General features: G+C 30.5%; 1 protein-coding gene across 1 annotated transcript; it reads left to right on the top strand.

Annotated features, from left to right (window-relative positions):
* Positions 1–267: 267 nt before the first annotated feature.
* LOC148272153 (uncharacterized) lies at positions 268–9,418 on the top strand. The gene is made up of 2 exons (XM_088240452.1): positions 268–1,042; positions 7,592–9,418. Exons 1-2 carry the CDS (start codon positions 433–435, stop codon positions 8,395–8,397), a joined length of 1,416 nt encoding a protein of 471 aa, XP_088096578.1. The 5' UTR covers positions 268–432; the 3' UTR covers positions 8,398–9,418.
* Positions 9,419–11,032: the final 1,614 nt, after the last annotated feature.

Genomic DNA, 11,032 nt, shown 5'->3' with positions numbered 1-11,032 from the left:
GCAATAAATTAAAATATAATAAAATAAATGGTTACACTGTAAGTAAATTCATGACAGCACTTTTTGAAAATAGTTGAAATTTGAAAAAAGTGCAAATTATCCGAACAATGAAATCAAAAATGTAATCAATTGAAAGCAGTTTATTGCGAATATAAAACATATTTAACATATAAATTAAACGATCAAAAAATAAATCAATCATATTTCCGTTGCATCTCTACGAGGAATTCATTGGTCGGGAAAGTTGTGTGCGCTCATTGCTGCTGCCGGTAAGTTTATTTCCTTTTGCTGTGATGAAACTAACAGATACATTTTCTCAGTAACCCAGTCCCCAGCTTAGCGCCGAGTTAACTGGATCGTATCTGTACCGGTCTTACGTCGACCGAATACCTTGTGATCACGGCATCACGAAATCCTAATGGCTTGGACAAAATGGCGCCCAGTTCGATAGGGGTCTCAACCCCGATAATCACAAAATACTTGGTGCTAACTTTTTGCTCGACTCTCGTTGTAGGCGCGAAATACTCGTCGAAATACAGTGAACACGGACTCCATAATGCACAAAATAAAATAACAACACACAATTCAAATGTTTTTCTTAACAATTCGTTAAGATCGCATGATATCAACGCCATCAAAAGACACTCAAGTGAAGACATAAAAAAAACTAAAATTCCTAAAAATCATCCCAAACACGGCATTTCAATGGCTGTTTGGCCTGTTATTAGTGGTTGTGTCGATAACAAAGGTGTCGAAGAATGTTTAAAAATATTTTTAATAAGAAGAATAGAAAGGGTGAAAACTTTAATAAGGGAAGATAATAATGTGTCAATTGTTTTCGATGATATACAGACTGAGATTTTAAAGAATTTTAAATGGGAGGATTATAAAACTGTGTCTAATAGTGAGTTAGATGCTATTTTGATCAATCAAATTCAAGGATTTGTGGAGAACAAAAGGATCAAACTTGTTTTGAGACCAGGGATTGATTTGGATTTGATTCCGCAGCGAGACGGCTCTATACAACTAGATTTACGAAAAGGTATTTTTTATCATTTCGACATTTAAAAAAAACGAAAAATATTAATAATTAATATAATAATATACAATTTATATTTAAAGCACTTACTTTGTGGTAATTCATCATTATAAATTTAATAAAACAGCTTTGTTTTTAAAATGTGTTTTCTAACATGTTTATTGATTCATGATTCTCTCCTTTATCGCTCCGAGAGTGTTCAATATTTTGAAAGAGCGTATTAAGCAAGGACAAAAACTATTTTCAAGAGATGAGTTAAGCAGTGGATTTTCTTCAGGGGGAGGATTTAAGTGGAAAACGCCTAAATGATTTTCTGAATGTTTGAGCTTACTGTTTACCATATTGATGAGCCATATATTTGTTTTTTTTATTTAATATTGTTGTGTTTCTGATTCTATAAAATATTTGTGATGATAAACTCATGTGTCTGTGTCAACTAATTGATCGTCCCAACCTAAAGCAGGACTTTTAGTCCCATGAAGTTGGGACTTATGTCTAATAAACTGTATTTAAGTGAACAAATAAATGAATAATGATTCAAATACTTAAACACAAACAAAATTTTGTTTTTAGGAAGAAAAATGTCATACTTAAAAAAATATACATAACTGCCAAAGCTGACAATGAATTCTATCTGCTTTTAGTGATTTATGTTGTTGAGGTTATATTAAAACTCACTCCGCTGTTTTTCAATAACTACAAATAATAACGGTTTTCACAATTTTTTTCAAAGTCATCTTGGTGACTTGCCTCGTAAATAACATAATTTTACGCTTTGAATGACACACTCAACTTAGTTAGTTTGTTACTGACCAATGTAAATTGACCATTTACAAAAATAATTATTTGTTTGAAAATAAACTACTCGTATTTTTAGTTTTAGAATTAAATCAAACATCGAATGATATGTAAAACTGAAAAATGGAAAAAAAACTAAAACGGTTTTATCGATTCAACTTAATTTAGTGTTTTGGGTGCTTAAGGTTGCAATAGTTTTCGAAATGAACAACATTATGTTTACTGTTTTATTTATTTTACGATTAATCATCAATGTGGCCAAATATGAAGCGAAGTGTAATCGCATGCAAAATTTATAAAAACCCTCAAATCAATCACTCTCTAGGGGGTAAAGAAGGTTTAGCAGGTAGGTAGCAGTCCTGAGACTATATTATGTTTTACATGTAATGTGTGGTATGTTTTATTAGTAGAAACTAAAAAATATATGAATCCGGTTGTGGTCCTGTGGCTAGTGTCTTGGGCTCACGGACCAAAGGTCCGTGGTTCGAATCCCACTCTACCCCAACTCGATTCCATTTTCTAATAGTGAGCTATTTACAACTCGTTCAAAATGGCCCTCAAAATTAAATATTTGGGTAAATCATAAGAACGCAAATATTTCTTTTTCCAAAAAAAAAATATAAAAAAAAATAATTTGGGTCTGAATGGTAAAATACGACTTCATTATATTTAAAAAATAAGAAAGATATATCTCGTATTTTCCCTTATGTGGACTCATATGACATCATATCCACACAAGAGATTAAAAAACAGCTTTAATATGATATTACAAGGAGGAAGTTTAGTGCAACGGAAAATTTTATAGTGAAAATGTTTGCTTATGCTCTGTAAAAATTAGAATTAGGTATTTGATGGCGAAGTTTCTGGATAGTCAATATATTTTTTTAAAAAAATGATTTTCATAAAAATGAACTTCTTTGAACGACGTCACAAGTTCTCCGAAATCAACCAATGACAGAGTGTTGTGATACATTTCCAGTTACCGGAAAGCCAACCCCTCAATCACGGCAACACATCGTAGAAAACACAAAACTTTAAAAAATCATAGCGCTGATAATACGATGCATAAAAATGAATATCTTTTGGCTTAGTTTAATGGCCCATTAATAAATATTTAAAAAAAATTAAAAACCAATGAACATCCTCATTGATAATAATCACGCAGTTGTACTTTAAATAATCAATATCAAATTTATTTTATTTTTTCAATATCTTTTATTTGTTCTGTATCTCAACATAACAAGATAACAGTATCTTTTAAACATATCTTAAATATTTATCGTTAAAAATATCACCAATCAATACTTACTTTAATGACAAGCGCCGTGACGTAATTCGTTAGACGGATGACTGTGAAACTGGGTTTGGCGGATTCAATTCCCGGAAGTGGCAAAAAATGTTTCCTACCTGCTAACATGCTTCTAAAATACAGGCTAATTGGGTTATTCTTATCTTATATCAAAGCTGGTTATTGTATATGTAATTTTGTAATGTAATTATTGGTTCCCTAAATTTTACCGCAACAGTGCTTTTAAATATGAAGGAATCGTGTGTTAGAAATACCACATTGTAAAACGAAGCTCGCACAGAGACATGCATATTTTATAGGCCCAAAAATTTTTAATTCTTTTTTTACTGATAATATTTTATTGATTACAGACTTTCAAAATTTTCCTTCTTTTAAAAAAAACATGCACTATCCTGGATTCAAACTGAAGATATGAACTCTTTTTTGCTACGATTTATTTTGTTGCCCTTTAATGATAAGGAATATTATTGTGTTTTTTTTAAAAAATATTTTTTATTTCCTTTTTTAATTACTATAAAAAAAATACCATATTATCTTTTACAGAATATTTTACTTTTTCTTTCATAACACATAAGTTAACAAAAATATTATAACTGTCCATTATTTATTACATGAGCAAAAATTCATTAACATTTTCTTGTATACCCACGAACAGGCCATGCACTTGTGGGATTTTTCGTTTACTATTTTTCTATTAATATGTATTTCATTGATATGTAATTATCCTTTATTTTTTGAAAACTCTGTTTTATTATTATGTTTATTGTAAAAAAACAAAAAAAAATAAAAATCATAATGATTTTTAAAAAAGTATACATGAAATAGTTTATTACAATGAACAAATAATAATGTTGATTTGTCGTTAAATGCAACGATCTGTGACGGAATCGACAAACAAATGAATCCAATTTCTAAATGTGACGAGAACACCTCCAGTACCTACGTACCCATTCCTTGCTGCGGGCAAGAGCTAACTGCGCTTGTGCGCAAATTCATACAGATCCATAGAGGAGAGGTCCATGGTATTTAAATTCAAAGTCCGCGCCTGCGAAGTCCATATTTTAAATGATCTCTGGATCCAATTCAAAAAAGCCGATCCAAATTCATTATCTCGTTATGCTGTACTGTGTTTATTTTTATATATTTTTATTATGATCGGGTTGTGGTCCTGTGGCTAGTGTCTCGGACTCACGGACCAAAGTTCCGTGGTTCGAATCCCACTTTACCTCAACTTGATTCCATTTTCTAATAGTGAGTTATTTACAACTCGTTGAAAATGGCCCTCAAAATTAAATATTTGGGTAAATCATAACGCAAATATTTCTTTTTTATAAAAAAAAAAAAAAAAAAATTATTTTTACTCCAGTAAAAATGGCTACATAGTGCAGAGCCAATTCTACCATATAAACCTAAACATAAAACAAAATTTTATAATTGCAGCACTTATGGTGGTCTTAGCACATTCCGCCATCGCTCGAACAACGGTGAATGGATCCACTCACAAATTAAGGACTAAAATCGCTTGACACAACCAAATTTTGACTATGAACGCTGAATATGACTACCGTGGTATTATAAGAGCAAAAAATCGCTTGAATTAAAAAAAATCGTATCTTTTGTTTAAAAACTTATTCGAAAAATTAGCATTATACTGAACTGTATAGATTTTTGAACTTTTTGGGTATGTATGTACATATTGCTTCCCTAACCAAAAATCGGCCTCGTGGTGTAACGGTCAGCTTATTTGCTTATCATGCAAGAGGTCTCGGATTTGATTCCCGACATGGTTGAAATGAAATATTATTCAAAAGGATGTTTTTATACTGGAATATTTCATAATCTCTAGACTGGTATCTGAAGCGTAAAAAAAATGATCAAGATACGCTGCGATTGGTGTACCAATGCAATAACCTATGCACCATTTAGTATGGAAAGTTAAAATGATAATGATGATGAACCAAAAATCTCACCACACGCCTCTGATGCATCGTAAAATGATTACTTTTACTCAATAAAATGTTGTGCGATTCAGGTGCCAGTCCGGGAACTATGAAGTATTTTAGAGTTGAAACACCCTTTTGAATGAATATTTTGTATCAATTATGTCGGGAATCGAACCCGAGACTTCATGCATGATAGGAAAACGCGCTGACCATTACCTTTGAACATCTTTCTTCTTCTTCATTCCCTTTCCGCACCGAATGGTGCATAGGGCGCTGCATTGGTACACCAATCGCAGCGTATCTTGATCATTTTTGTAACATGAAAGAAAGATGATCAGTCTTACGTTTTAGCGCTAGACCAGGGACTATGAAATTTTCTAGTGTTGAAACACTCTTTGGAATAAATATTTCACATCAACCATGTCGGGAATAAAACCCGAGACCTCTTGCATGGCAGGCAAACGCCCTTGCCATTACACTTCCACATTCTTTAAATTCTTGTTGCATGGTTTGTAACCACATTGTTGAACGTCTGGAAACCTGCAGATAAAGTCAGGATACAGCAAAACATACAGACGCGATCAGCGGCTAGGATTAATTACTTTGGCCCTACCACTCACTCAAAGCTAGCTTAAAGAAATTTTACATTCCTGGATCTTAAAATTTTTAATCAACTTTCGGCAGCCATAAAGATCTCCACAGTTACCGATGCATTTAAGAGAACTGTTGGCAATTGGTTGCTGCACATCGATAGGGACTAGGTTGTCAATCTTCTTAATGTTCGAGATTAGCGGAAATTGACTAATCTACTTTCCTTCCATACCCTTATTTGCTTTTTATATATCTTGATATTTTTATGTTTTTTCGATATACAGGGGTTCGTTAAACCCTGTCACATCCGAAACCACGATGATCAGTATGAGCAAGATGACATATTGGCACATAAAAATATTTTTTTAGAACGAGTAAAATTTTTAAAAATAAAATACCAAAAAAAGCAAATGGTTGCTTACTTCTGCAGGGCAGAAACGAGGAGGGGGAGGGGGGAGTCTGATACTGCGCCACGCTCCCCTCACTTCTCCCCTGCAGAAGTAAGCAACCATTTGTTTTTTTTTATTTTTTTTTATTTTTTTAATCTTTGTACTAAATATTTTTTTAAATATGCTAATATGTCTTCTTGCCTATACTGATCATTGTGGTTTCGGATGTGACAGGGTTTAAAAAACACATTGTATATTTTTGTATTATTGAATTCAGTACTTACTGATATTTGACATATTATTTATTACTCTCATTTCTTTCTACAGTATAGAGTGAGTTTCTAGAAACCATATCTCAATTATCATTTCAATTATGTTTTTAAATTTTAAAAAATATTGATTTCAACGATACTATTATTTGTATAATTGATTATGTATTAATCTTAATCTGTATAATTTGTAATTTAATATTTATATCTGATTTTTTTCACATTGTCTTCTTTGAAATTTGATTATTTATTATTTAATATTCAATACATCTTTTTTTCTGGATTGTTATTCTATTGCATTACATTTCATTATAATTTTATTTTATGAATTTTGCTCTGTATTTTTTATTATTAATTATTATGGCTTGACACGGGCACGGCCTAAAAAACCTTAATAAGTTCATTTATATTTAAACGAGTGTAATTTTGAAAGAATAAAATAAATTGTAATATAATGACAATTATGTTTAGACGTTTAAGCTCCTTCCTTGGGATATCTTTAGAAGAAACTATTTATTTTATCGGTGCGAAGGTTGTCACGGTCGCAGTTATCAATATGTTTCTTTTTTGGGTGATACCATGTGTGTTGGACTTGTTCCAACACACAACACGTTGTAGAACAAATCCATCACACACGGTATCACCCGAAAAATAAACTTATTGGTATTTTAATCGTATTTCTATTACTTAATCTATCGGAAATAAACTTAAAAAAGAATTGTAATTTTACAAAGAATTTTCGGCTTCGTTAAAGTATTATGATTAATAAAAAATGATAAATGTATGTAATGTAAATGATAACATTTTAAATGAAATAAAATGATGTCGAGACGAAGAAATGTTAAGATTAAGTAATTACTTATCAGAAAATTATGAGAAAACCTAGGCAATTACAAAGTTTGTCGTTGGCTGTTTTGATTGATCACTTTTCAGACTGAGCAACATTTATTATTCTGCGTAATGTTTGTGATTTCCACAAATGTTTTTTTTCACGCCACGTTTTATTTATTTATTCATATGTATATCGTTATGCAGTATTAGTAAATTATTTTTTAATATGATTCAACCGAATTTTGTTTTTGTTTTAATTTTTTTTTTTACTATCCATGAGTATCAAGTCATTTTTTGTGAGAAATTGGATAAAAGCTCAGAAAAATAATTCTTGTATTTAAGAACTGATATGAATATTTAGAAACATTAATACCACGTTTTTAAAGATGAATTAAACTAATTTTTATGTGTTATATTTTCAGATCAAAATCTTCAACTCCCGAGAGGATCAAAGTCAAAACTCTTCTACGAAATTGTTCCATTCCTCCTTATTCCGCCCCTCATCATGTCAGCAATTCTTCCATTTATACTTCCTGCCATGAAGATGGTGATCATCGGGTCTTCAATCTTCAACCAGATAGCTTTGGGTGGTGCTATCTTCACCCTAATGAGAAATGGAATCTTCAACGACAAATACGAAAAGAAAGTCATCTACGTTAATGACGGGTATAAAAATGAACACGTTCCACCCAGAATAGTTCATCATGAAAGTTTCAAAAAGCATCCAGAGTTTAATCAAGAACATGAAGATCATAAATTCATTGATTCTCATACTCATCACCACTATAATGACTTCCACAATCCAAATTCTCATCAACCAACTCATGTGGAATTCGCTCAAGATGCCGTTCCAACTCTTGAAGAATATCATAATCTGGATGATCGCCCTTCATTACAAGACGTTAAATTTTTCAACAGTAATGATAGACCGAGCCAAGGCTTCAAAGAACATAACAGTTTTATTCCACACGTTCCGTCTGATGCCAATTTCCAGAATCTTAATGTCCATCAACAAGCCAATGAATATAACAACCAGTTTCAAGACACGCAAGCCTCACCCGCTAACTTTTATTTGCCCGAAGAACAGTTTGAATTTGAAAATCATAAACTCGACGAGTTTAAATTAAACCAGGAAACTAAAAGAAGGCGTAAAATAAAAAGACCATTGCATCGAAAAAAAATACCAGTAATGAAATATATTGAGACTGCTGAAGATGAATTTAATTAGAATGAATTTGAGTCATACTTTAATGTATTATTACACTGTCGTTTATACCTGTCCTATCTTCTTTTTGAATACCTACGCAATTTTTTTATCACAATCCGTGTTATTTTTATTGATCCTGTCGGAGTCACAGATCTGGTGGCTTCCGAATGTATTTTTTAGGCTTTTGAAAGTTTCAATCACATAATTATTTCGCTAGTTTGAATGTGTTTCAATTCAATTCAAGGCATTCAAAAATTCACTCCTCTCTTAATCTGAATAAAATTAAGTGTATGTTATTAATTTCTGGATCGTCTTTTTACTAAGACTATCAGGTCACAGAGAGCTCTTTTGGGTATCGTTTCTAGTTCGGCAACAAAAAGACATACTTTACCTTATAATATAAAGCATACTTAGATGCGGTGTGCGATATGCAAGCTAAATTCGTAGTAAATTAAAAAAATATTTAAAAAAATGTTGTTTAAAAAAAAACAAAGTGATGTTAATAAATGTCAGCATTTAACTACTTGGTCTACCGATTTCGAGACATATTTACCAACCCATCACTTCGTCAGAACATTAATTGATTAACATGAAAAAAAATCTTCAATACACTTTCACCATAGTAAAAATAAAATTGCTGAGTAAAATGAAAAAGATTTTACATTAAAAATTTAATATTCATGCATCATAAAAAATCCATTTTTTTTTATTTATTATTGTATACGTTGTAATTTTGAAAATCCACTATTTCTCACATTTGTAAAATTAGTTTTAAATATTACAATGTTCATTTACTATACAAATTTTAACGATTATACCAAGAAAGGACTTAAAATTCATAATTTAGAATACAGGAAATGTTTCGTTTGGAATTTCCAATACCTTTTTATTGGCGAGATTAAAGTAACCCTGAAACAGGTCAATGTATAACTCAAAAGTAAAGTGGTTTATCACAATTTTTTAAACAAAATGTATAAAACGCCATACCAGGGTAAAAATAGGTTTATGTAATAAATATCAATTATTTATTTATTGACTGAAACTTGTTTGTTTTATTTTCTTCTTTATATAAACATTTACAAAATCATATGATCTAAACGACAAGATAGGATACATTTATAATTAATAATTTTCAGTAATTGAAATCTCAATCATCTTTTGACTTGAGTTTAATAGTCATTAAATGATATGAAATGAGTATTTATTGCAATTTTAATATTTTATTTTTTTTATTTTTTTTATTTTGATTTAATAGCATAATTATACATTTTTACAGTTTAAAAAAATTTCACTTGTTATATTTTTACTAAAACTAAAATCCCACCAAGCCACTTTTTGTAGCTTGTTGGTGAAGATTATATTTATACTGACTTAATAATATTATTTACATTTATAAAAACAATGAATAACATATAAAAATTAACAGCCGGAAAGATCAGAATAAACATGTTTATACAAATAATAATATTTAAATTTATTTTTTAAATACAAGAAAATATATGAAAAAATAAAATATTTACACCTAAGCTACTATTCATATATAAACTCTTGATCGAGTAGCCACTCTCTTATTTTGCTCTTGTTACAATGTGAGTTAAATTTAAGTTCTTTTGGTAATAAATTAAAAATTCTAGGTACTAAATATTTGAGAATTCTATTTCCATATTTATTACATACTTTTGGTACTACCAAGCCATCATTAGACGTGAAGCGTGTATAATGGTTATGTTTGAGAGGAAACTTGAATGTATTACTATGTAATAATTTATATTTTCAATTAAAGGCGACTAATAAATATTTTTCGTAGGAACCAAAAAACATATCCTCATGTAGTGGTTACATGCATGAGGTTTCGGGTTCAATTCCCGACAACCGACAATTCTGACAAATTGTTACCAATGATGTTTTTAGTTTGCCAATCTTCCTTGCGAGCAACTTCAGCCCTACGGGAAATTAGATACAAAAAAGGTTTTCTTTCGCGGTAAAAATTAGAGCGTTAAATTGTACGGCAAAGCTACTTAAAAATGTAGGAAAAAATATTTAAATAAAAACGAACTACTTTTAACGACGTCACTAGTTCATATAAATCAACCAATGATAAGAGAGCTGTGAAAGATATCTGGTTTGCTTACCATAAACGGACCAATCGGCAGAACTGACCGAGAATAAGCGAAAGAGAACCTATGACGCTATATGTGAAGTAATTTCAGTAATATAAAACATTAAAAAGTCATAGCGCTGATAGCGCGATATAAGTTTTTTCAAATATATTTCTTAGTTTAATAGTCATCATCATCATCATCATATAAAAATATACTATCACATGAACAAACAAAAAAACTCACAAAGGCGAGACCAGTATATGGACGGCGTACATAAAAAAATCACCAATGGTAAAAAATACGATAGATATTTTTAATTTAAAAAAGGGCAAATAATAAAACATTAACGTTGCGCTAAATAAATAATAAATATCACCCTTTTTATCCAAAATCCCAAAAATGAATTAGATTGAAACAAATTAAGAAAAAAAAGCGTGTGTCTCTGCGCGAGTTTTGATTTTTAAACACTATTATTTATTCTTTGGCTACATCTTAATAGATTTTCTAATAATGTTAGTACATTATTTAAAAAAAAAAAATAAGTAATGGCGATT

The sequence above is a fragment of the Micrasema longulum genome, unplaced genomic scaffold (assembly GCF_059751315.1).
Source record: "Micrasema longulum isolate JH-2025_06_02 unplaced genomic scaffold, ASM5975131v1 h1tg002458l, whole genome shotgun sequence".
NCBI classification, from domain to species: Eukaryota; Metazoa; Arthropoda; class Insecta; order Trichoptera; family Brachycentridae; genus Micrasema; species Micrasema longulum.
This window is presented reverse-complemented; position numbering and strand designations above follow the sequence as displayed.

Bases quoted from the DNA above. Each gene is read 5' to 3' on its own strand.
- LOC148272153 (XM_088240452.1), top strand. From the start codon at position 433: ATGGCGCCCAGTTCGATAGGGGTCTCAACCCCGATAATCACAAAATAC. The intron at 1,043-7,591 runs GTATTTTTTATC...TTATATTTTCAG, and splicing joins ACAACTAGATTTACGAAAAG to ATCAAAATCTTCAACTCCCG.